This window comes from Ambystoma mexicanum, chromosome 12 (assembly GCF_040938575.1).
Source record: "Ambystoma mexicanum isolate Mex_15411 chromosome 12, UKY_AmexF1_1, whole genome shotgun sequence".
Classification (NCBI taxonomy): domain Eukaryota; kingdom Metazoa; phylum Chordata; class Amphibia; order Caudata; family Ambystomatidae; genus Ambystoma; species Ambystoma mexicanum.
In genome coordinates, this window is record NC_090936.1 from 268,052,391 (window position 1) to 268,077,434 (window position 25,044).

The 25,044-nt window shown below is 48.7% G+C and overlaps 1 protein-coding gene across 16 annotated transcripts in view; it reads left to right on the forward strand.

The window, feature by feature from the left end:
• The window catches only part of PLEKHA5 (pleckstrin homology domain containing A5), a 1,790,419-nt gene that overhangs the window by 1,701,579 nt on the left and 63,796 nt on the right, over positions 1-25,044 (forward strand). For all 16 annotated transcript variants that reach the window (XM_069628398.1, XM_069628397.1, XM_069628399.1 and 13 more), the window contains one exon: positions 10,768-10,901. In XM_069628398.1, coding sequence (XP_069484499.1) covers positions 10,768-10,901 — 134 coding nt within the window. The remainder of the gene's footprint in view (positions 1-10,767; positions 10,902-25,044) is intronic.

Sequence of the window (25,044 nt, forward strand, 5' to 3'; positions counted from 1 at the left end):
TGTAAGTGGCTGCGAGAAGAGCAGCCCGCTGGTCTGACTGCACAAGCCTCCTGAAGACCACTTAACGTCACAAGCAGTATGCAGTGACTCCATTAGCTCCGGAGGTAGCGGCACAGCAAGACCGTGAAACCCTAGGGCTGCGAGAAGGACAGTGATGAGTCCCGGGTGGGGAGAGATCAGAGAAACCTCTGAGTGGGGAAGGAGAGAAAAACAAGCTCCGGAGCAGGGAAAAGGACACAGAAAACTCAAGGTGGGGAGAATGAAGGAGAGAAGCCGAGCGGGGAGAAACCACAGAAACCCCACAGTTGTCAGAGAGAGAAATAAAAACAGAGCAGGGAAAGAACTGAGAAACCCCAAGGTAGGGTAGAAGTACAGAGAGAAGCCCAGAGCGGCGAGAGGGCAAGAGGCAAGCCCCAGAGCAGGAAAAGAAACAAGGTGAAAGATTGAGAGAAGCCCAGATTGGGGGGGGGGGAATACCAAGAAGCCCCAGAGTGGATCGAGAGAATGAGATAAACTCTGGTGTTGGGAAAGAACAGAGATAACCAGAAAGAGACTGAAAGTATTCAGAATAGGGGGAAGTAAAAATAGAAGGGAGGGCTGGCTGGAGTCCTGGGACAACACTCGAGCCATACACGAAAAATTTCCTTTGAAGACGCTCCATGAGCAAAATACAAAATACTGCCGGCAAATTAGTCTCTGGGGAATGATGCACGATCCAATAAGATATTTGCTATTGTATGCTGCGAATGCCACCCTTCCTGGTGTGCCGAGTGCATTTTGATCATGAAGAGTATCCGTGAACAAAATACACTCGGGACACCAGCCAGGGTGTCATTTGCAGAACCCTATAAGCAAAAAGCTCATTGGCTGCTGCCCCTGGCAGTTCCACTCTCTGTGCTTGACTGTCATCTCTCAGAGAGAAGATGGTTAATCATAGAAAGCAGACTTCTGCTTCGAGTGAGTCTTCAGTTGGCCGAAGCTGAAAGCTGGATTTCAGCAGAACTTCGATCAAATATCCCCCTGAAGCCGGAATTCGGTACACCACTACTCCACTCCAATACCCCCCTATACTCCCTTCTCTCTCTCCTTCTCACCTTCTTTCTCTCGTCTGTTCCGACAATGTTCTGCACTCCATCTCCTCCTAGTACTACCACTCACATCTCCTCACTCTACTACTCGTACCCATCCTTACTAGGCTACTCAAGGGTATGGTTCCCTGCTTTGCCTTCCCTTCTAACCTCTTACAGTCTACTAAATGCACTCACTATTCTCAGCTCATCACTTTTCTCCATAACCCTTCTCCTCACACCCTCTCCTGCACCCTTCTCTACTATCCTTACTCTCTTCCAGCACCCACTCCCACTGCCTACTATTCGCACTCCCCTACTTCTGTCTTCCACTCTTCCCTCACAACTACCTTCACTCTCACAAACTGGCACCACTCTCACTGCCAATACCTCACCTGCACTCTGCACCAAATCCGCCAGCAATTCCTCAGCACTCTGTTCCACCGTCTGTCACCCACCTGGTGTCTCAGTCCACCTGCATACTTCCTTACCTCTACAAACCCACACTCTGCCTTTCACGTTCTTCCTTTTTATACTGATTGCCTACTGCTTCCAGCCATTTTGTGGCGTGCTGTGGGTCTGAAAGTTTGTTTTTCTTTCGCGGTAGAGAGTTGCTTGCCTTACTGTGCTTGATGGATGTTCCAAGTCCATGTAAATTGCCAAATTTCAGGTTTTTGACTGATTTTGTTCTGTTCCAGGTTTTCTTTCTTACTCCCAGGTATTCTGAGAGTTGGCTCTCTGCAAGGGAAAAAAAAGATACTGGCCAGAAACAGTGCTGGAAGGCATTGCGTGACAGAAAGCGGTACCAGTAATCCCCCTCATGTCCCTGACCCTGTCACAGATGCTAGGTCTGCTACTAACGACCATATAATTCAAGTAGACTCCCATACATTGAGTATGGAGGTTGTAGGATCTTGTCTATAACCCATTCAAAAGTGGCTGGCACCCTGTGAAGGCCAAAAGAAAGCACTGGAATTTGGGTTAATTTCACAGGCGTAGAGAAGGCATAGAGAAGGTTGTCCTCTTAGTCTTCCAGTGCCCGGGGCATCTACTCATAGCCTTTGGTAAGAGGCAACATTGATTTATATTGGGCTGGTCCGATGTTGAATCTAATCATTCATCAGAGTCATTAGGCATGCCTCAAACTTATAGCTCTTGTTTAATTTCCGGAAGTCGAGTGAGAACTTCCACTCACTGCTTGGCGTTCCTGTTAGGACAATTGGGGATGGCTATTGGGTCTGTGTGGGTTTTATTACACCAATGTCTAATGTGACCATCTCTTGAACAGAGAGGGGATTACATTTCTTCCTTCCATTGTTTCACATTTGACATGGTGAACTTGCGTTGGTTTTCAGCGATGTTCCTGGTGAACCAAGTAATTGAGATTGCACAGCACTTTGACTTTGTAAGGTTCATGATACTTAGCTAGAGGTTTATTCTCTGCAGTTGATTAGAAGAGTAGGGCTCTGTCCTCTATTTGAACTCTTCATAGCCGGGCCTGTGTGTTGTGAAGTCTCTTTGGTTTCTCCTGGGCTTACTGTAGGTGTTGTCTTACCAAGGTCTGCACGAGTTGAATGAATTCTTGCAAACAACTGTTTCTTCCAGTCTTTCCACAACATGCCCAAGATGCTGCGGCGTCTTCTACTGTACACCAACCGAAACAGGGAGAATCTGGTAGAATCTTGTGAGTTCTTCCTTCTGTTGAAGAGGGCCCCCTTCATCAGTTCACCCCAGTTCCAGGCATCTTTGTCGACATGCTTCTGTGGTAGATTCCTGAGGATTAGATTAAATCTCTCCTTTAATACATCTCTTTGGGGATGGTAGCTGTAAGTGCGTAAGTGGCCTATCCAGATGAGAAACTTTAAGCCTAGCATGAGTTTTGTCAAAAAAAATTCCCCTGGTCCAGCGTAACTTTTTCAGGGCACTGTAATATGCAGTTAAGACTACATTTTTTAAGATGTGCTGTGCAGTGTTATTTCTGATCAGAGATGTATCTGGTGCAGAGAGAGCAGGGAAAGTGGTATAGGTCTATATAGTGTTTCAGGAGCATGAGAATTTTGAAGGTGAACATATGGCAGGAGGGGAGAGAGAGAGAAAAAGCGAGAGGGGGGCTTAAATGAAAGATGTCAGAGGTGAGTACAGAGGAGCAGGAGATGCAGATGAAGGAAGAGAGGGGACAGAGTAGTTACATTTGAAGAGGATGAGAGAGATCGGGGGTATTCTGGAGAGAAAGGGACATTGCTGGTACGGAAGAACAACCGCACCCAGCCACAGAGACCAGCTCCTAAAGACCAAGGGTTTCTGTACACATCCTGAGTCCTGGAAAGCCTGGTGATACAAGCCTCCATGCCTGGAATTCACTACTACCTTTCTATTCCACCCTCCTGATATGGAGTTAAAGAGAAACCATGCTTTGGGTTTAGTCACCTTGTGCATTATGTTGTATCATTGTCTTGTGGAAATCTTTAATGGCATTCCGGAAAATGATTGCATCGCCCATGTCTCCTGCTTATCAGATTTTTTCCAAGAGTGCTGGACCTGGTCACTCCAATTTACTTGAAGAATGGAAACAACGTTCGACACAGTTATTAACTGGTGCCGATTTAAATACCGACGAACTAATAATGAGACCACAATCTGCGAAAAAAAAGTTTGAGACTGTGAAGTGGATTCAGAATAACGAACAAAGGAGAAAGATGGCCTCAACATTAGATGCTGGAATAGGTGAACTTAAGCAGGGAGTTCCATGTAACTATCTGACGAACTGCCCGTCGAGACACCATCGTGAGCAGTTCCTGCGAATACGGCTGAACGCCATTGACACAAGAGCCATGTTGTGGCTTCGGCATTCCAAAGAAGTAACTGATGACATATACCGATTTTGCTTGAAGGAGCCCAAAATCCCTGAACACTTAATAACTAAATGCACGTCAATTACGGCAAAACGTATCCTACATCTTGGGAACTTTTGTCCTGCGAGCCCAGATTCTCGAGATTGGTGGTCTCATGATGGCAGGCAATTCGGTGAAACTATGCTGTGCGATAGTTGATTTCATCGCCTCTCTCAATTTGAAGGCTGTGGGTCAATTAACTCAGACTGTGCCGCCCTAATCACGAAGCTAGATGGCGCTTGCAAGGTGGCTTCGGTTGCTCCTGTGTGTTCTCTTTGCACTTATTTTTATTGCATTTTTCTCTCTCGGTTTGATCTAATGGTAGCGTTTTTGGAGGAACACGCGAAATAAAATGTTTGTAATAAAAGTCTGATGTCACAGTGTTACGCTGAGACATATTAGACTGATGTTGCAAAAAAAAAATGTATCATTAATGTGGTAAGTCTGTTCGAGTGATAATCACAAAAGATAGAATGCTATAATACATGTGTCCTTGCCTGTATACGCTTAGTGAATGAATGTTGCATCATTGAAAACAATGCATTATGCTTGAACTACCCTCTTATTCTGGGATAATGAATCATACCTGGAGGTAAAAAAAAAACAGGCTGCCGCATTTCAGAAAATGTGAAATTTAGTGTTATGTTTGTCCACATGTCTAGGTATGGTGTCTTTCAGTAAAAGGTTAAAAGTACACAAGTATTTTTGGCCTTGGCAGACCACATTAGACCAACACCGACGCAAGAGTATTTGGATGACCATGCAAATAAGAGGGAGATTTTCCTTCATGTCCCAACAAGAATTTATGCAGACAAGGCCCAAGAATCACCGAGTCTCAAGGATGTGTGACGATCCTTCAGATGGCGTCACTTCTCCCCAGGGGAGAGCCCCACTCCATGAGGCTAGGGAGGTGAGGCTGCTAACCAATAGTCCCACTATGGGTGGTAATATGTAGGTGTTGCTCATGCAAAGGGACTCCTTTCCTGGGTATAAGGAAGCAATTGGGAGGCACCTCCCCTTTAAACCCTAACCCGGTAGGCTGACAGTAGGACCTGAAACTTATGAGTCTAAACTCCTGTCTAAAACGATGTGTTACTGTAAAACATCGAACTACCCTGACGGTTAAGGTACTGAGATGAAGAAGCTCCCAGGAACACTACAAGCGAGCAGAAGAAAAACCAGAGGATCTGTAGTCAATTGAATGGACGTTACGTAAGGGCAGACCCTACTATATCAGGGCATCAGAAACCAAGGCGGAAGGGTACCGAGAAGATACCAGATAGAGTACTAGAGAGAGAACCAGCGAGAGAGCGGTTGAGTTGGAGAGAGAAGTCAAGAATCGGAGAGAGAGAGAAGCCGAGAGAACAGACAAGCCCGAGACGCTTGAGCAAAAGGCGTTGAGGGTGTGGTTCAAGGGAATGCACAAGGACCTCTTGCATGGCTGATGGGGTGTTGGCCTTGGAGAAAGTAGAGACAAAGAAGAGAATCAGTGTCCCGAATGGAGGCAAAACACCAAATGCTATACAACTGAAAGCTGGTGGCGGTGGAGGAGAAGCAAGCCAACCAAGAGAAGGCATGGCACAACACCCAGATTCACCAGAAGTACATTGTTTGTAAGATGTGGGGAAAGCATCATACCAGTCGGCCGAGAGTCAGTCCTACAGAAGGACAGAGATTCGGTTGTGGTGGCGTGACCTGTATCGGGTGGACCGGGCGGTCCAACAACTGTGCCAAAACTGCTAAACCTATCCGTTTACACAGCTACCTACACAACCTGAACAGAGAGTTGGTGGCTGGATGTTCTGTAAAGGGAAGGAAGGTCGAGACCCTAGTCCACAACCCGACCTGGTGAAGCATCCTGACCCAAATAAAGGTAACGGGAGTTAACGAAAGTCCATGAGGGAGCAGATGAGCTGTTTGAGAAACTCTTCATGCATTTTCATGAAACTTAAGGCAACAAGGGAAAACAGTGAATACTATGAACTGAGAACATTTACCTCATCGGTTGAGAAGATATGGTTTCCCTGAACCTGAGATCCCCAACTTCCTGAAATGCCATAAATGGGGGTTATCTTATCGACCCTGGAAAGTACAGCAAAAGGGGCCTAAAAGAGTTGATTTATGCTCTCCTTCTCTATCAAAAGATTGAGTGGCTGGGAAATCCCTTGCCAAAGTAGAGATGCACTATACACACCCCAGAATTGTCTAGGGCTGGACCATCGAGCCAAACCCCAATCATCTTTTGTCGATACCACCGTTGCTCATTGCTGATTGGTCAACACCAGATCCTGCCAAGAGTCCCGTCTTTTCAGCTCATTACCTTAACCTTGCCTTCCTCAGAGATGAGAAGAAAACCTTTAATAATGTCAATTCCTCCAAGCACCCAGAAAATAGAAAAACCTGTCAGACTGTAAACTAGAAAAAAGAGAGAAAATTGTAAACCAATTTGAGATATAGTTCCAGTCTATTTCCACAGGAGTGTGGTACTGGAGAGTTGGAAGGGACTCTGGTGAACAGCTTCATCATCCCAGTGGGGCAGATCGAGAATTGTGGAAAAGAACTGAGAGATTGTGAAAACCTCTAAAAGGCAGCATCACATCTTTTTAGAAACTGGGAGAGGCACTGGGGAACCAGCTAAGGGAAGGGAGTCATTCTCCTAGGCTCACAAGAACTTTATGCAACTGTTTATTTTCCGTTTGATTACGAAGAACCCAGAACTTTTGTGGAACTTTAGTTTTGAACAATTTGAGAGGCGTTTTGACTCTTCACAACAAAGATTGTCATTCGCCGGGATTGTGAACAGTAGCTTGACTTTGTGTTTTGTTGTAGTGACAGGGAAAGAATAGGAGCCTTTGTTACTGGTACAGTGCATTTTATTTTTACTTGCACAGACTTCCTGGCGAGCACCTGTTTTTTTTTTTTTTTATTTAGGTTGGTGAAATCCCATTCCAGTTAGGGATAGATGGGTTTAGTTTTCATTTAATAAAAGTCTATAGCAGCCACTATTACACCACTTGGTCAGTCTCTTCATTCCTTGTTGCCACAGATGGTTCAAGCATTTTTATTTGAATTTTTGTGGGTCTTATGGCCCTACCTCGCTCTCTCATCTAGTGTTGAACCTTCTCCCTAACCTCTGTTTAGTGCTACTGGAGGTTGACCCCTATTGTCTGAAGCTGACTTGTGCTACAGGTGATGACCTAAAAGCTGGCTGTTTTGAGAAAGCTGAGGGTATTATCACTTCCACTCCCTTGGTATCTTCTGCACAGGTGGCCAGGGAAAGTCCATCGCTCTTGGATCCCGACTCTTGGGGTGGAGAAGCGAGGGAAGATCACCTGGGTAGAGAGTCCTTTCGGGATTGGGAGTAGAGTACCTTCAGACGAGATGCAGTATTCTCCACTTCCCTTCCAATAAGAAACCTTTATTCCAGGGCAGTTATGGGATATTGTTATTCATGTCCCATTGACCAGGAAAAAGGGTATGAGATGGGTGAGGGTTCTTGGGGACTAGGAGTGGGGTTCCCTTGGGAGAGACATGGTATCCTGTTGCCTACTGACGACCAACCCAACCCTTCATCAGCCTTCATGAACTATTGTAAATCCACTCCCCTCATTAATTCATAAATGGCCATTGACAGTACTGGGAGGAAGAAGAGGCAACTGGGAGTAATGAAAACTAGGTCCTTTTTCCACTCTGGTACTGGACGAGGAAGATGCCTGCTAAAGAATATCGGGGTCAGCCATGTCCCTTTGATTACGGTCAAGCAGGGACAATTGGAAATTCGACCTGCAGCAGGTCAAGGGGCTGCAAGTGTATAAAAGGCACTCCAATCAGGAGACACACAGAGATGCTGTGGCGAGCGTGTTGAAGCAGCAGCAGAGAGGCCAAGAGAAGCAGCAAGGAGCGTTTTGTGAAGCATGCTGACAGTTCATGGAAGTGTGGCATGGGAGCTGGGGCTCTGTTGAACCGATCGAACGCTGGGAAGTGAGGCGTGCCTGGAGGCTGTCCCTTTTTCTGGTGTTCACAGTACTCGTTCTCCTGTGCATAGAAGCGAACACAGGAGGGCCTGAGGGGCAGGAGGTTGAGGCCCGAGGCAGAGAGCAGAAGGCCAAACGATCTGCGCTGCTGGAAAACCTGTGGATGCAACCAGTGAGTTTTGATCAAAGAAGAAACCCAGTATGCAAGTGTTTGAACTATTGTGAAGGATTACATTGTATCATAGTGGTTGCGTGTTCGAGAGAACACGCTCTCGAAGGTCTACGATGTGAATCCTTGTTATTTATTGCACGGCTAAGAATACATTGTAGCTGAGTGGTCACCTGCATAAGAAAGTATGTATTTTCGAAAGTCTGAGTGCTGGACACTTCCGTAATGGCAACCTACAACGATATTAAACAAAGGGTCGAACTGAATGAAAACTTTAACCAATACAATCTTATGATTAATGAATTTAGAACCAAATGAAAACTTAATAAATAGGCAGAACTGCTAGATATGGGAATGAAAAATGAATGGAGCTTTAAAACCAACCACCGTATGCCGGACTCAGAAGTGAATGAAACTTCAAACTGAGTAAAATCAATATATGTTGAACCATCAAGTGAATAGAACTTAGTACATAAGGTAAACTAATACATTCTGAATCTTAAAGTGAACAGAACTTCAAAAAACAAGTGAACCCACTACATGCTGAACTTTAGGGTGAATGGAACTCTGGAGGGGAACTTTAACAGTGAATCAAAGGGAGGCATATTGGACAACAAAGTGGGAGAAAAGTGTACATAATAAAAATATACTTTGAAAACTGAATAAAGTACAACTCTAAAGTTTAAATATCAGTCCAGATATTTATACAAAGACTAAACATACAAAAGAGGGCTCAAGTGTGGCACATAACTTTAAAAAGACCGAAATGATTATGGTGAGACTGAAAATGAGTCTTGGGGAAGGGAACCCTGAGACTTAACCTATCTATTGATTTGAGGGCGAAGTCTCAAGACTCCTTTGTGTTTGGAACTGTTATTTGGAACTTGGGGAAGGGAACACTGAGTATATTGGTCAAAACTACATTATCCTGAATTTAAAGAAGGCCATTTTGAGACCTTTTATTGGAACTGTTTTATACTTGGGGAAGGGAGCTGAAAGAAAGCTGTGAGCCTTACAAAGCTCAGAATTTTGTGTTGGACATTGTTTTGTTGATTGCTGACATTAGTTGTGAGGGCAAGTATAGGTTTTGGACCCAGACAGATTCTTAACTTGAATCCTTTGACTCTGACTTTCTGCAGTTTTGGTTTGGCAGGGTAGTCCAAACATAGTATAGGGCAAGATATGCCTTTTTCCGTTCTGACTTTTAAGTTAATAAAGTGTTTTATTTCTAATTCAGAATCCGTTGTCTGTGTCTTACTCCAAGATGCCTTCATACTGTCTAGACCACCTCATGGACTACCTAGCTGTCCTTACCTAGTTGTTAGTGATCTAATAGGGTTTGCATAGTACCTTACACATTCTCTGATAAACTCAGACTTCGTCTAACACGCTCACTCCTGCCTCTACCTTTATTACTCTTCCTTTACTACCCTTTCTTCTGGAAGTATGTGAGTGATATTGTCACTCCTAGATATTGCCTACATCCTTTGATGTCAGTCCTCCTTATAGTTATATACTCCCCTGTGTCTCACTCTGACCCCATCCTCCACACTACTACTACTACTACTCCCTCCACACTACTACTACTGCCTCCTCCACACTATTACTACTGCCTCCTCCACACTACTCAAACACTCTACTTTCACACAGTATCATTTTCTTTCCAGACAGACCTTACACTAGTTTATCCTTATCTACACACGCCAAACAAACGCGAACACTCAAACTGCAGAATCACATTCACTTCTTAACTAATACCACACATGCTCACCAAATCTGCACAATCCGCTGCTTCCTCCTTCTGGTCTCTTGGTCATTCTCCACCTGTGACCGCACCTGAAAAACCTCCCCTTCCTGCTTCCTGTCCTGAGCTTAAATCGCCTTCCCCTGTGAGGATTGGTCACTTTTCTCTGTCCAACCTGTCCCTGTCTTTCCCATCTGGGGCATGTCTATGTGAGGGAAAATCTTGAAAAGATGGTTAAGCCGCATCCACTTTCACTTTGCAGGCCTGCCAGCCTATGATGCTGGGAGCCCATGTTCATGTTCGAAGACCCTGGTGCATTGGGTCTCCTTGTACATTTTAGGGGGCAAGGAGTCTGCTTCCCATCTTTTTCCCCAGTGGTCTTGGGGATCTGTCTGTTTCAGCGTGGGCTCGCCAGTTTTTCCTGGCACTGCCTTGTAGCTCCTTTGTCAGCTGCACAAGAATTGCCTCCTTTATGCAACTCACTCTCTGATGCTGGTCAGTGGCACTTCTGCTATGAAAGAAAAAGAAGACTGGTAGGCATGTTGTACAAGAGGTATGCTTTGAGTTAAGTGGTCTGTACAGAAACTTTTGAACACGGGGGTGCAGGAATTGGGGCCCTCTCTACTGCCACAGTCTACCTTAGGGGTAGGACTGGCTCTGGAAGGCTCCCTGGTTGGCCTCCAACCCCTGGCTGAGAGGGGTTTTTGTACCCCCTTGACAATACCAAATTATTGGCCTTGTCACAGTAACTACACATTTCGAATCAGTAGAGAAGCTAACAGTTTAAAATCATATAAATATACTATACATTGAATATGTGCTCACCTTAATTGCAAAGTCTGTAAAAAAAAGTGCACTTAAAGTGGCGTATTTCCACTTGATATACTGGCGACCCTTATGACATTCCTTCTCCATTTTGTAGTTGCCAAACACACAGGAGCTGCCAGCATCAAAAGCAAATCACATTGCTTCTGACACCAAAGAAGATCCAAAGACTGACGATGTGGCCAACCAGCAAAACGGCTCAGAAAGAATGAATGCACCTATCACAAACAGGTATTATTTAGAGTTTTAAGCTTTGTCTGCACACTGACCGCAGTCTGGACAGTTCTCATTTTATCAATGGTGATAGTCATTAAGAGAAGGTTTTAAGAGAGAACTATGAAAGGAGGAAGCATACATTGGCAGCTGTTGTATTTATTTAATGGGATGCACGTTAATATGTACCACAAATGTTTGCGATACATCACCATGCCAAACCTCGCCTCCCCTTCTCCTCCACTAACACCCCCAAATACCTCCCCACCCCTTTTTTACCATTTAAACCACAAACCCCTAAAACAAAACCGTAGTGTTGAGCACGAAGTAAATTGCAATGAAGTAATTTACTTTGTGAAAACAGGAGACCATACTGTTATGACAGTATTCCCATGTAAGATCATGCATATGTTGGTTTGTAACATTGTGCCAGTAATGCCGCTATAGGAAAACATCCCTGCCCCATGTAAGAGCACAGAAGTTGACTTTGCCCATATTACATCAATGCCCCTATAACGAGGCTAAGTCCATGCTGGCTCCACACCTGACCTTGCCCATGATAATGTTACTGTAAGAAGAATAGGTCAATGCTGACTGTACTTAATACCCAAACCTCCCACCACTGCTGCCTGGACCTGCTCTTCTTTGATGGCACTGCCCGCTAAAGCAGATTTGCTCAAGCTACACAATGCCCCCATCTCCAGTGTCTCACCGTCTCGCACACTAACATTTACAGAGGCATACATTGGCATAGCACTCGCCCATGCACTCTCATTCACACAGACACAAGTTCACAGTAAAACCTAGTAGATGGACTGTGTGTGTTCTCTACATGGACACCATCCTTTAAATCATTTACTTTTAATGAACTGGTTAATATAAATACTTAATGCCTGAGTTCATGTTACTTGTGCCATGCTGATAGTGTAACGAAATGTTGGTCTTTATAGTGTGACAAATTCACTGTTGTTACGCCAGCAAAGGCACACTGTTACTCAGGGGCAAGGGGGAGCACCAGAGCTCCCCTAGTCCACCCAAGAAACACAACCAAAATGGAAGGCACAGCTGCCTACTGCTAATAGTCACTTAAACTAAGGAGAGCAAGGGAAAGACTGGGATTGAAGGAGGGAGAGAGAGCTGAACAAGGAGAAAATAAACAGGGGACGACAGAGATCCACTACTGGCCAAGCCAATAGCGCAAAGGGCGGGAGAGACTGTGCCAAGGAGCGGTGACAGAAGCCTGGCCGTATGGCAGAGCAGGAAGCAAGCCTCATGGACTTGGGCTAAAATGGCTGGTGGGGGCGACGGGTTCAAGAGTCACCTAGGGGTAAAGCCAGCATCTAGGAGTACGTTGGCTCCAGTAGACCAGAGTGATCCATTAACAAGAAGGAGAATCCAATCCAAGCCAGGGAAGACCGCCCTTTGAGTATCCTGGGGACAGTTGGTGATAGGGGTCAGTTAAAAGTACTGGGAAGGTTGCTAAAACGTATCAAGCATGCTGTATCCCCTTTGTACTCGAGCTTGTATGTCTGGTAACCTGAATAAACTAGCATGGCAGTAAGTAGGCCATTTGCATATTCCTGTGATGCTAGACATAGCCTCCAGGGCACAAGTGCGAAGAGAGAGATATATCCAGACCAACCCAGGTTCTTACTAGACTAGTCCCATGCAGAGACAGCCCAGTCCCTTTGGGCATTGCCAAGAACTTCATGCCAACTTTTTCAGACCACTTAGATCACGAGGGGATCCAACAACCACATCTATCGTCTCAGGAGGTGAAGCAGCCAAAACAGATGCTGGACTACCACCAGGGTACCAACTGATTATGATGAAAGAAGTGCACAGGAAACCCTGGTGCTTCTTTCTGACTGCAAATACCTTTTTTTGCCCTTAAGGAACCTTGCTTTCTAAAGCAGGCCTTGTTCTTTGGACTCTGGACCCAGAGCCCTTCTAGAGCCAGGGGGAAACACACTGTGAGAAAGCTCACTTAATTTGATATTTATAATCCCAGCTCCCTTAGGAGTTTTCACAAACACGTTCTTGTAACGCTTATTGTTTGAATATTCGGGTCTGCAGGCGGTCATCATACAGAACCGGGGCAGGGAGTTTGTTGGGTGGAGGGAGCCTTTTCTGTTAGTTTATTTCCCTGTTTTTGCTCTTTTGATTATTCCCACGAAGTCAGTCAATATAAACTTTATTTCGGCAGTAAAACAACCATAAATAAAAGCATCAATTAAGGGCAAACTAAATCAAATTGAGTCTGAATTATTTATGTAAAGATGAAATTAACAAAGATCATTGCGTGCATCATGAATATGTTGCTCACATATTCTGTATGCCAAACACACACATAGTAAAACAGCCTGCGAACACTAGAATTGCAGACATTACGTAAAACATAGATAGGCCATAGGCGAAATATTTGTAACCTCGCTTCCCTTAAAATCAGAATTGATTTTCTCTGAATGTTATATTGTTGACAGAAGAGCATAAAAAGCAAACAAGAGTCAGTTGATGTTGGACAAAGAGGCCAAAGTCCTATCCAGTCTTGAGCTCATTTCCACTCGGCTGTTACTATGCTAAGTGATAAGCCGTTGAATCGAAGTTGTGTTATTAAAATTTGGTACCTTGAGGGCGCTAGAGGGCCATCCAAGATGGCCGCCTTGGCCTGAGCTCCCGCAATCACCCCGCATTAATCCTTAATAATCCTGCTGTTTCCTACACTGCACAGCCCCAACTCCCCGTCTCCCGTCTCCCCGATCCGCCCAGCTGCCTGCCGGTGTTTTTGCCAACGAGAATCAGCCTCTCCATGCCTATTCAAGACTCGTGAGTCTGAGCCCTGCGCAGCTGGCCCACCGGAGCAGGGGAGGCCGCAGCCCACGCCCAGCCCGCCGACCGCAAGTGCCTACACCGTGCCGCCGGGAGGTCGGCCCCGCTCGGCGTGGACAGAGCCCAGCGCGAGAGCGAACGACCGTGACGGGGGTCCAGAGGCGCGGGCTCGGCATCCGCCAGGCGCGCGGTCCACATCGGTGCCCGCCCGCCCCCAGTCAGCCCCGCCGGAGTTCGGAAGAGGGAGACCGGAGGACCGGCGGGGACACCAGGTACGGGGGGGGTTCGCGCGCTGCGCTGAAGTTGGCCCCGAGCCGGCCCGACCACCCCCCCAGCCCGGCCCCCCGCCGGTTGGCCCCGGCCGCAGGTGGCCACGATCCGGAGCTGCGGGTCGGGTGGAGTTCCCGCCGGCGCACTGAGGCATCGGCCTCGAGGGAGGCCGGGGGCCTGGTTCGGATCGGCGAGGGAGAGAGTCGCGGGGAACACCCCTGGATGATCCGGCTCTCCTCGTCCCCCCTCCATTTTGGATTGACGCCTCGGCTCTGACGAGCCACCCAACACTCCGGGGGCGTTAGTTTTTCTGCACCCCTCCGGCACCACGGCGCCCTGACATCCACCACACAGCCAGTCGGGACGATCACCAACGCTAGGCTGCATCTCACTCCATTCCCTACCGAGGCCACAGCTACAAGCCGACCTGAGAGCTTCGACCACCGGCTCCCCCACTGCGGAACCGGCACCATCTCAGAGTGAGTCCACCGGTGGCCGCCAACCTCTCACCCAAAACAAACCGCATCAAAGGCGCAGAACGCAATCCGAAAACGGTGCTCCTTTTTGCTATTGAACCATAACTCGCCCAAAACCGTGCAACCGGACAACCTCAGCTCACCCCAGGCCGCACAATACAACAGCTCTCACTTAAAGCGCACCGGCTCCATAGCCGAAATGGGGAAAAACGACAAGTCTCAGAGGAAATTAACTTTTGAAGGCGGCACGACTCCAAGGGCCCACGTCCAGCGGGAAGACCAACTGCCCGCTCCCGGTGGTTTACCACCGACAGAACCAGAGGGAAATCCATTTGAAATAAAAGAACTCCTTTTAGACCTGAAGGCAGGCATCGGAAATCTGAACAACAAAATGGACGGCCTAGCCTCTAAGGTAGACCTCCTTCAAAACCCCATAGACACTCACACAGAACGTCTGGACGAGGTCGAGCAAAGAGTGTCGAATCTGGATGATGGCACGTCATCCCTCTCAACCAAAGTTTCGCAACTTGAAACCCAAATGAAGGCAACAATAGCTAAATGTGAGGACCTCGAAGGTCGTTCAAGACGGAATAACGTAAGAATCGTCGGGGTGAGAGAACATCAGCCGCAAAGCAGAATGGAGGAGTTCGTGGAGTCGCTCTGCTCATCACTCTTCAGTAGGGAAGCACTGTCCCCAATGTTCATAGTGGAGAGAGCCCACAGGATTCCATCGACCCGTCCAGCCCCAGGCGCTTCACCCAGACCAATTATTGCCAGGCTACTCAACTACAAGGACCGAGACACTATCCTCCGCCTGGCAAGAGAGAAAGGAGAGCTCCTTCATGATGGGGATAAAATTCATTTCTATCCAGACTTCTCTCCTATGGTACAAACCCAGAGGAAATCCTTCACCGCCATCAAACAGAGACTCCGTGCCAATCAATTACCATACTCGATGCTCTTTCCTGCACGGCTCAGAGTGCAGCACGGAGAGAGGGTCCACTTTTTCCAAACACCCGAGGAGGCACGCATGTTTCTGGACCAGATGGGCTGTCCGGACCCGAATCCCGACCGTCCCAGGCCCCAAAGAGACAGAAATAACAGGAATCCGCCATAGTCCGGAATGACCGGGGGCGGTGTGAAAACTTGCAGGATGGTACGACGGAAACAGACTCAAGCCATAGTGATTTCAATGCGGGGCGGGGTAGCTTGGAGGGCCCCTGGTGCCCCTAGCACAGCTCCAGTTTATTCCCCAGGGTACACTCGGCTACCAGTAGGTCTCTAAGCTGAGTCCCCCGGATGTACAGTGTTCACAGCGACATGGTTTCCAACAGTTACGCTGTTTGTTTCAAAGGGATTAGGTGGGATCTCTCTGTGGGCCAGTTGGGGGTTGCCCACCAGGAAGAGGGAAACACCACGGGTTGGTGGGGGGCTGTCCACGGACGGTGCCCCCAAGGTTCATTTGGAAAGTTCAGCGCCACCGGTTCGCACCCCCCCTCTCGCCCTCCGCCTCCTGGGCAGACTCCGATGTCATCTACGCTAGCAAGCTACAAAGCTAGTAGCACCAAAGCCAACAAGTCTCTTCTCGGTACCTCTCCGAGACCAACAGCAGTAAACGAAAAGCTGACAATTAGAATGCCTCACCCAAACCATTCAACGTATTAACGTGGAACATTAGAGGCGGCAATATCCCAGCCAAAACCAGGAAAATCCTCCAATACCTCAGGCGGCACGAAATCGACGTGGCTATGATTCAAGAGACCCACCTTCTGCCAGGGAATGAGCACCAGTGGGCCAAGAGCTGGGGCTGTCACATACTACTCCTCTTACTCAACCTACTTATACACAGAAGAATGAACTTTCGCCTGTTACGCATGGCAAAAGACACGGAGGGGAGAGCCATCTTAGTAAGTGGCATCGTAACCGGACGGAAGGTGACCTTTGTCAACTCCTACGCTCCGAACACAGATGGCCCCGATAATTTCGGATGGGTACTTACCCAGCTGTCCAAACTGGATCCTGCGACCATAATCTGGGGGGGAGACATGAACACTGTGCTTGATCCACTAAAGGACAGATCAAAACCCTCTCCTCTGCCTCCCACCAAAGCGGGCCTCCAAATAAAAGAAATTTGCAACGCCTTCAGCCTGATAGACATTTGGAGGGTCTCCAATGGCGACTCACGGGAATTCACCTTTCACTCACCTGTACACAACTCGAGCTCACGCATTGACTATCTCTTCATCTCTGCAAGTGGCCCTCTGACGGGAGATCGATGCAACATACATCCGAGAACTATCTCCGATCATTCCCCCATCTTCCTCAACTTAAAGCCTTCCACGCCGACACCACCGCTACAACGATGGCGCTTCAAGAACGGCTCGCTAAGGGATGAAGTGTTTGCTTCCGAGCTAAGAGACGAGATCATGGGGTTTCTGGATGCCAATGCTGGGTCAGTCACATCCGCTAGCACAATGTGGGAGGCCCTAAAATGCTTCATCAGAGGAGTCTGCCACGCCAAGGAAAATGGCATCCATCGGCTCATCAAGCGCGAGCTCACAGACAGTGAAGAGAGACTAAAGAGCCTCGAGCACCAAGTCATTAATGGGGCGGACCCCAAAATATCAGCAACCCTGAGAGAAGAATTGACGAACTTCAATCTGATAGCAGACCGTGAGGTCAAATTCCTGAATCGTAATTGCCAAGCACGTCAGTACGGAGAAGGCCAAAAGCCTGGGGCCCTTCTAGCAAACTTAATCAGAGCCGACAACAGAGGGGCACACATTGAGACACATTGAGACGATCCGGACCGCCACGGGAGAGTTAGTCTATACTGATGAAAGGATAGCGGAGGAGTTCGGGGTCTTCTATCAAGAACTATATAGTGCTAAACTCAACAAAGCGTCGACTGCCCCGCTGGAGTACCTGCAAGACACCGAACTCTACTGGGTCGAACATCCTCTCCGAGAACCCTTAAATGAAATGATCACGCAAGACGAGATCTTAGAAGCCATAAAATCGCTCCCCAGCTCCAAAGCGCCGGGCCCCGACGGACTGACGGGAGAATTCTATAAGTCCTTCGCGGGCACCTTGGCCCCTCTCCTGGAGGCAGTATATGCGGAAGCACTGGAAAGAGGGCACCTGCCCCCTACGACCTGTGAAGCAAACGTTATTCTTCTGCACAAGGCTGGCAAACCTCCAGAAGACTGCTCGTCGTACCGACCTATATCTCTCCTCAATCTAGACAATAAAATACTTGCCAAGGTGCTGGCCAGGAGATTGATACCATTGATGCCTGCCCTGGTTCTGGCGGACCAAGCCGGCTTCATCCCAGGCCGCAACACGACGTTTGGTCTTAGGAGAATGTTCGGTGTCATGGCCGCGCTGGACCCCTCACTGCAGGCCGTGGCGGTGCTTCTCGATGCCGAGAAGGCATTTGACTCGGTCGAGTGGCCTTTTCTGTTTATGGTGCTCACTAGAATGGGCCTGGGCGCCCGTTTCATTAACCTGGTCTCCCTCCTGTATACCAAGCCTTGTGCCAACATTATTGTTGGTACAGCCAAGTCGGCGTCAATAGCTCTGCAACGAGGCACAAGACAAGGCTGCCCACTATCGGCCTTAATATTCGCCCTGGTGATGGAACCTCTAGCCTCCAATCTGCGGGAACAGAGACAACGGAGAGGTCTTACTATAGGTCCCCACAAGCTCATCATCTCGCTCTACGCCGACGACGTAGCACTATTCATCCGAAACCCAGAAGAAAATCTTAACCCAGTTATGAGAGAAGTCCTCAAGTTCGGAGCAGCGTCGGGATTAAAAATCAACCACGCAAAATCCATCGTATTCCCACTAACACCAGCCACCAAACAGTTCTCGGACGACCTCAACCTCACATGGAAGTGCTCCGGAGTTAGGTATCTTGGGATACAGCTATCTCTAAATCGTCAGGAAGTGTTCCGGGATAACTATGAAGTGGTGGTCAAATCACTTCAGGACAAGATCTCCCGTTGGAAGTCTCTTCCGCTAACCCTCTGGGGCAGGATTTCCCTGGTGAAGATGGTGATTTTACCCAAGCTATTATATCTCTTCAACAATATTCCAATGTCGCTGCAACAATCCTTTTGGAAAAAATTGAAAAGCTTGGTCCTTGAATTACTCTGGGCGGGTAAGCCAGCGAGAGTGGCATACACCACGCTAACACTCCCAGTCTCCGAGGGGGGATTGGCTCTGCCGGACCTGGAAAGATACTATTTGGCGGCCCAAGCACAGTTTCTCAGTCATTGGTACGCCTCCCCAGTGATCCGACCCCATGTACAAGTTGAGCGTGCCCTTGCAACACCTAACTTCCTAACTGCAATCATCTTTAGTCAAACGCCAGTTCTCAGTGCCACGATGAACGTGATGCTCATAACGTACAAGGCTTGGAAGACGCTGGCCCAGAAGCTCGGGGTGCAGTCAAGGTACTCCCCGCTCCTACCCATCAAGTTCATTCCCGGAGTCCCGCTAACCTCGGAGACGGTGTTCCACAGGTGGGTCGACAAGCTGAGCATACGAACACTGGGGGATCTCTTCACAGAGGAGGGATTTCTAACACCACAGCAAGCAAAAAGTAAAGGAGGAGACACAGCTCTGGACGTGTTCCTCTACTTCAGAACTCGCTACACAATGCAGACTCTACTGCCAGACTTCCCTCGTCAGCCACCAACATGGCAATTACTACATAACGTCATCCAAGCGCAGGGCGAGGGCAGGCTGGTGTCGCAGATATACAAGGCTCTCACTCCCGGCTCATCCCTCGCCATCTCAGGGGCAAAGGCCAGATGGGAGAAATCGTTACAGGTTAAAATTTCTGATGAAGACTGGACGTTCTGCCTGAAACAAACTCAGAAAGTGGCGCTGAACTCACGTCTTAAACTTATCCACTTCAACTTTCTCCATCAAACATATCACACACCGGCGAAGACAAACAAGCATCACCCAGACACAGAAGCGAAATGCATCAGATGTGGGCTAGTCTCTGCAAACTTTACTCACATGGCCTGGGAGTGCCCCGAGCTCTCACCTTTCTGGAATCAGGTTCTGAAGACGACTGCCGCCGTTGTGGGAGAACCAATACAACCTAGTCATACAGCGGCTATGTTGGGCATGACTAGGCTGCTCTCCGCCCCAATAAGGAAACTGGCGGGGGTAATGCTGACTCTGGCCCGTAGGAGGGTCGCCATGGCATGGGGTAGAGGCCCCCTTCCATCGGCACAGGCCTGGCGCAAAAACTTGCTATATTACCAGGATGTAGAAACGGACTTCATTAAATTACTCCCGCTGCACGCACGACCCCCAGACATCTGGGGGCCACTGACCCTGTTCTTGATGAGCGAAGCAGCTGAGCACGCATCTGCATCTTCAGACTCGGTGGTCACCCCCCCGGTGAGGTCTGAGCCAGATTAACTCCACATCCTCGACATGTTGGCTGGTGGGGGCACTAGCTCAATTACAGAGGACGCTGATTCAGGGGGACGGAGATGTGAGGGGTTGGGGGGGAGGGGCAACGGGCGGGTTCCGGGTCAAGGCGCAAAGTTTCAGTCCACCCTAATGTGGGTGTGAAGTTGTATCATGTTTTAAATACCAAAAATAAAGTTCGTAAAAAAAAAATTTGGTACCTTGCCAAAGGCGACCAGTTTAAATATTCTTGATAACCAGAATTAATTATTAGATGGATAATTGATCTATTAGTCATTTTCTGCAGCCCAAGATCCATTCATGAGACACATAATGTATTCCTAATTGGGGATTTCATTTTGTTTATTCTGTATTTCTCTTAAGTGCTTAATGCTAACATATATTTACAATGACAGGTCATGTGAATTTGCAACCCAGCCAAGGAGTAACATGCGATTTTCGGCTCGGTCATGAAGCTTTCAATATCATTGGGTCAACCAAATACGTTAATGTATCACTAGATTTCACAATAGAATGATTGGAGCTATGCCGATGGAGTCTTTCAGATACTCGAGACCCAGTTCCATAGGTCAGTGCTGCTTGCTGTAATGCTAGCACTTGATTACAGAAACTGTTTTGTACTCTTTGGAGTATGTGTCTGTTAGAAGAAAAAAATACCACCGTGCAAACCAATATCACATGCCTTAGCTTCATATATTTTCAGAATATAATTTATTGGTTGTATTTTAATTTTGTTTTGTGGGCAAATATACCACCTATAGTTTGCTGCATTCTTGTTGATTGTTTGACAAATAATGTGTTTAAAATAAATTCTAAATAGTTGAAATTGCTCAGATTACTTACCGGTAATTTTCATTGCTCCTAGTCATACTCTTCCTTGTCACAGTACTCACCAATGAGGCCCGCCTCTCCCTCAGAAACTTTTTTTTCCAAAGATATAACCTCCCGCTTACCCACAATACATCAGTACATAGCAAGCTTGTACCGACAGTGGGCCCTTCCACACCACGGGAGGGTGCAGAGGGTCGGTAGTACGGTGACAAGGAAGAGTAGGACTAGGAGTAATGAAGATTACTAGTAATTAATCTGAGTATTACCTCCATGTCCCTCTTCCTCGTCCCAATACCCATCAATGAGGCATACTCCAGCCAAACCAAGTGGAAGGGCCCCGAATTAAAGCAGGAAACAAGAGAACACCCAGGAACAATGCAAACACATCAAGTTTAATGAGAAATTGAACCAAACATTCGCAGCTAGGCCACCTACAGCACCCCTAACCTAAAGGGACCATCACTTGAACCGCCCACATTAAGGCGGTAATGGTTAATAAAGGTATTGGGGTCTGCCCATGTAGCGGCCCTGCTAATCTCATGCTAGGGAACACACTGAGCATCCGCCCAGGAAGCAGCCATACCCCTGGTAGAACGCCCCTGCACACCCAAAGGGACAGACAGACCAGCCGCCAAATAAGTCATAGAAATCGACAATCTGATCCAGCGACTAATGGAAACAACTGAAGCCCTCCGACCAGCACCAAATGTAACCAAAAGACTGTCAGAATGCCGAGCAGCCTCCGTCCTGGCCAGGTACTCCAGAACCACACGACGCACATCAAGGAAGGTAGTGCCAAGACACCTCCTCCGGAGACAGAGGGTCAGGAAAAAAGGCTGGGAGGACCGCTTCCTGAGTCAGATGAAACTTAGAGGCAACTTTGGGCAAGAACCAGGATCACACCTCAACACCAAGCAGTCAGGCAAGACCTGAAGAAAAGGAGGACGACATAGGAGAGCCCCAATCTACCCGAGCCGCTGCGCAGAGGTGATGTCAATCAGAAAGCCAGTCTTGAGCGTAAAGTGTTTAAGATCCACAACGCCAAGCAGTCCAAAGGGAGCAGACTGAAGAAAACGCAAAACCAGGGGCAGCTCCCAAGGCGGGGAAACCCAAACACACAGGAGGACGAGCAGACGTCAGGCTCCGACGGAAGCGGCCCACCATACCAAAATCCAAAAGTGGAACACCAAAACACTCCAACAAGGTCTTCAAAGCAGACCACTGAGCCCGCAAAGTGGCCACCGCCAACCCCCTATCCAAGCCATCCTGCAAAACCTACAACAACCCAGGAACACCACAACCACGGGGGGAGGGGGGTTGGCCAAACTACACCAGGTGAGAAAATTAGCCCAGTGCCTATCATAGGGCTTCAACGTACAAGGCTGCCTGGAATGGAGATGGTCTCCACCACTGTAGCCGAGAAACCCAAAGTCAGCAACCTTGCCCTCTCAGGAGTCAAGCTGACTAGTGGATCACAAGCAATTCCGACCCCAAAACCCCCTGCAAAGTGCACAGCCAAATGGGAATCCTCCAGACTTCCTGCACCTGAAGATCTGTGTGCAACGGAAACCACTGACTGCAAGGACAAAAGGAAACCACCAATATTACCAGAATGGAGCACCTGCAGATTTTCTGAATCAACCGGGGAATGAGAGCAAGAGGAGGGAACGCATACAGGAGGCCCTGGGGTCACTCGAGGTTCAAGGAGTCCACCCCCAAACGACAGGAACTGAGAGCCAAACCTGGGAACTTTGGCTGAGGAGGGGGAAACAAACAGATCCAACACTGATGTCCCGAACCGGTGACAGACCCCCACAAACACCTGATCAGACAACACCTACTCCGGTCAAACCGGGAACACCCGACTGAGACGATTGTCCACCACATTCTCCAACCCCCCGAATGTGAACCGCCTCCAGGGAAAGCAAATGCTGCTCGGCCCAAACTCCGATAAGACTCAGCAGACAATTCAGGGCCCTGGACCCCAAACCCCCGTGATAGTTGACATCGGACATAGCAGAGAAATTGTCAGTCCGAACCAAAACAGCCCGACCCTGTAAAAGGGGGCAAACCACCGGAGAGCCTGATCAATGACTGACAACTCCCTCCAATTCGAGGAACAAAGGAGACCGTCCTCGCCCCACCGGCCCTGAGCAGAAAGAGACCCCAGGTAGGCTCCCCCACCCCAAGCCGCTGGCGCTGGTGGTCATCATCAACCGAGGAGGACGAGCCAACCCCGCCCGTCTCAGAAGGGAGGAACGTATCAACCACCAATCCAGAGAAACTCGCAGGTCGCAAAAAATCGGGATCCACAGCTTGAGAGACTGCGAGGAGGGGGGACCAGTGAAGCAGAAGATGAACCATTAGGCGAGGAAGATGAAGGCGAGCCCAGGGAACTAGGAATACACAAGAGGCCATGTGCCCCTGAACCACCAGGAGCTCCCGAGCCAAAGCCCAGGGACAGCGAAGGACCTGCCCAAGCAGAAACTGGAGTCAAAGAGCCCTCACCATGGGTAGACGAATTTTCCCACTCCAGGTGCAGAAACGTTCCCCTGTGAAAACCTGGTCATGGGAAGGGGCCAACTGGGACTTGCCACAATTGATCAGGAACCCCCGCTGCAGGAGCCAATGACCGACAAGGAGAAGGTGATTCTGGACAGTGCAACGGAGAGCCACCTTAACCAACAAGTCGTCCAAGTACGGGGACTGCTGGATCCCCTGTAGATGAGCCACCAACGGAGCCACCACCTTCGTAAAGACACGTGGCACCGACTTCAACCCAAAAGGAAGGACCTGGAACTGATATGGGCCCTCCCGCCGAAGAGAATCTGAACTGCTTATGAGCTGGGTGAATGGGCACATGATAATAGGCATCCCGTAGATCCAAGGAGACCATCCAGTCCCCCCCCCCGCCTGACGAGAGGAATCATCTTCTGCAAAGATTCCATCCAAAACAGAACACTCCGGACAAAGGCATTTTAGCAGCTTAAAATCCAGGATGAGACAAAACTTTCCCCAAGTCTTTGGCACCAAGAAAACCCGAGAATAGAACACCAGACGCCATTGGAGCCATATTTAGCCTTGCGGAGAAGACGAAAACCCCCCAGAACTGTCTCAGCCGCATTAGACCCATAGACAGTGGCCCTGCAGGGCGAGATGAGAACCCACATGAGCCTTTTTAAGCACGACATTAGATTTACGGTCCACCGGGTCCCGAACAACGGCGTCCTCAGCAGCCATGGAGGAACGACCTACCAAACTGGAGAGGATAGCCACAGCCACTGCGTCAGGGCGAAAATCCTCTGCACTCTTCATAGGGTAGAGACGAGCCATGAAGCGAGGCATGGAGACATGCTCCAGGTCCTTCCATTCACAGAGCACCTTGGTCTTAATGTCAGAGATCAGGGAGAGCCCCAACTTCGGAGTGTGCTTGTACTGCCTTATCTTGGGATCCGAAGAGCACTTACCCTCCGCAGGGACAGAGAATCCCATGGAGTCCCAAACCTGGGAAATCAGTCTCAACCTCCTCAAGGAAGAGATTTGTCTTCTGCCTCCGCATCAGAGTCAGAAACCATTGAACGGGCTGTAGAGACCGAGGAGGAAGATGATGATTAAGAGAAGGGGCTAGCCCAGTGCCTATGCCTACCCCTAAACACCTCCCTCTCATCAATCTCCCTTGATTTCCTTCTGGGACAAAAAACTTCAAAGCCACAGGCATCTTCTGCTTTTTCCTGGCATGATGTCTGTCAGGACTCCCAGACCCAGAAGGAGAGTCCACATGCTGCCCCTTCATAGAATGCTTGCCCATACTGGTCCCCAGAGAGCAGGCATGCAGCCAACCAAAGCAGTTCAGTGCGAGGTAACAGAAGCTGTATCCAAGCAACCCAACGCAACGGGAAGCCAGAAACACAGAGACGCGTCAAACCGTGACCTAAGAGGTCATTGGCACCGCCTACAGTCAGGCCAACCTGCCGGATGCCCAATGGGGAGAGGAAAACCCTGCCCGCAACCAGGCAACCACCGGAAGAGGGCAGGGTAGGAGACGCACAACCACGGCGTACGGAAAACGCCATAGCAAACAGCACTGAGCCATGAAAGAATGGGGTGCATCCAGTGTGGTGAGACCACAAGCCAAACCCTCCCAGCCCCCCAAAAAGCAGAAGGACCCCAAGCCCAGCAGGAGGTCCCTGCAAACCGGAACCACTCACCCGGGCCCCAAGCCCCACAGGGAGCCCCATCTCACCAGGTCCACACCTCCGCCCTGCAGAAGAACGCAACCATGGAAGACACACAAACGA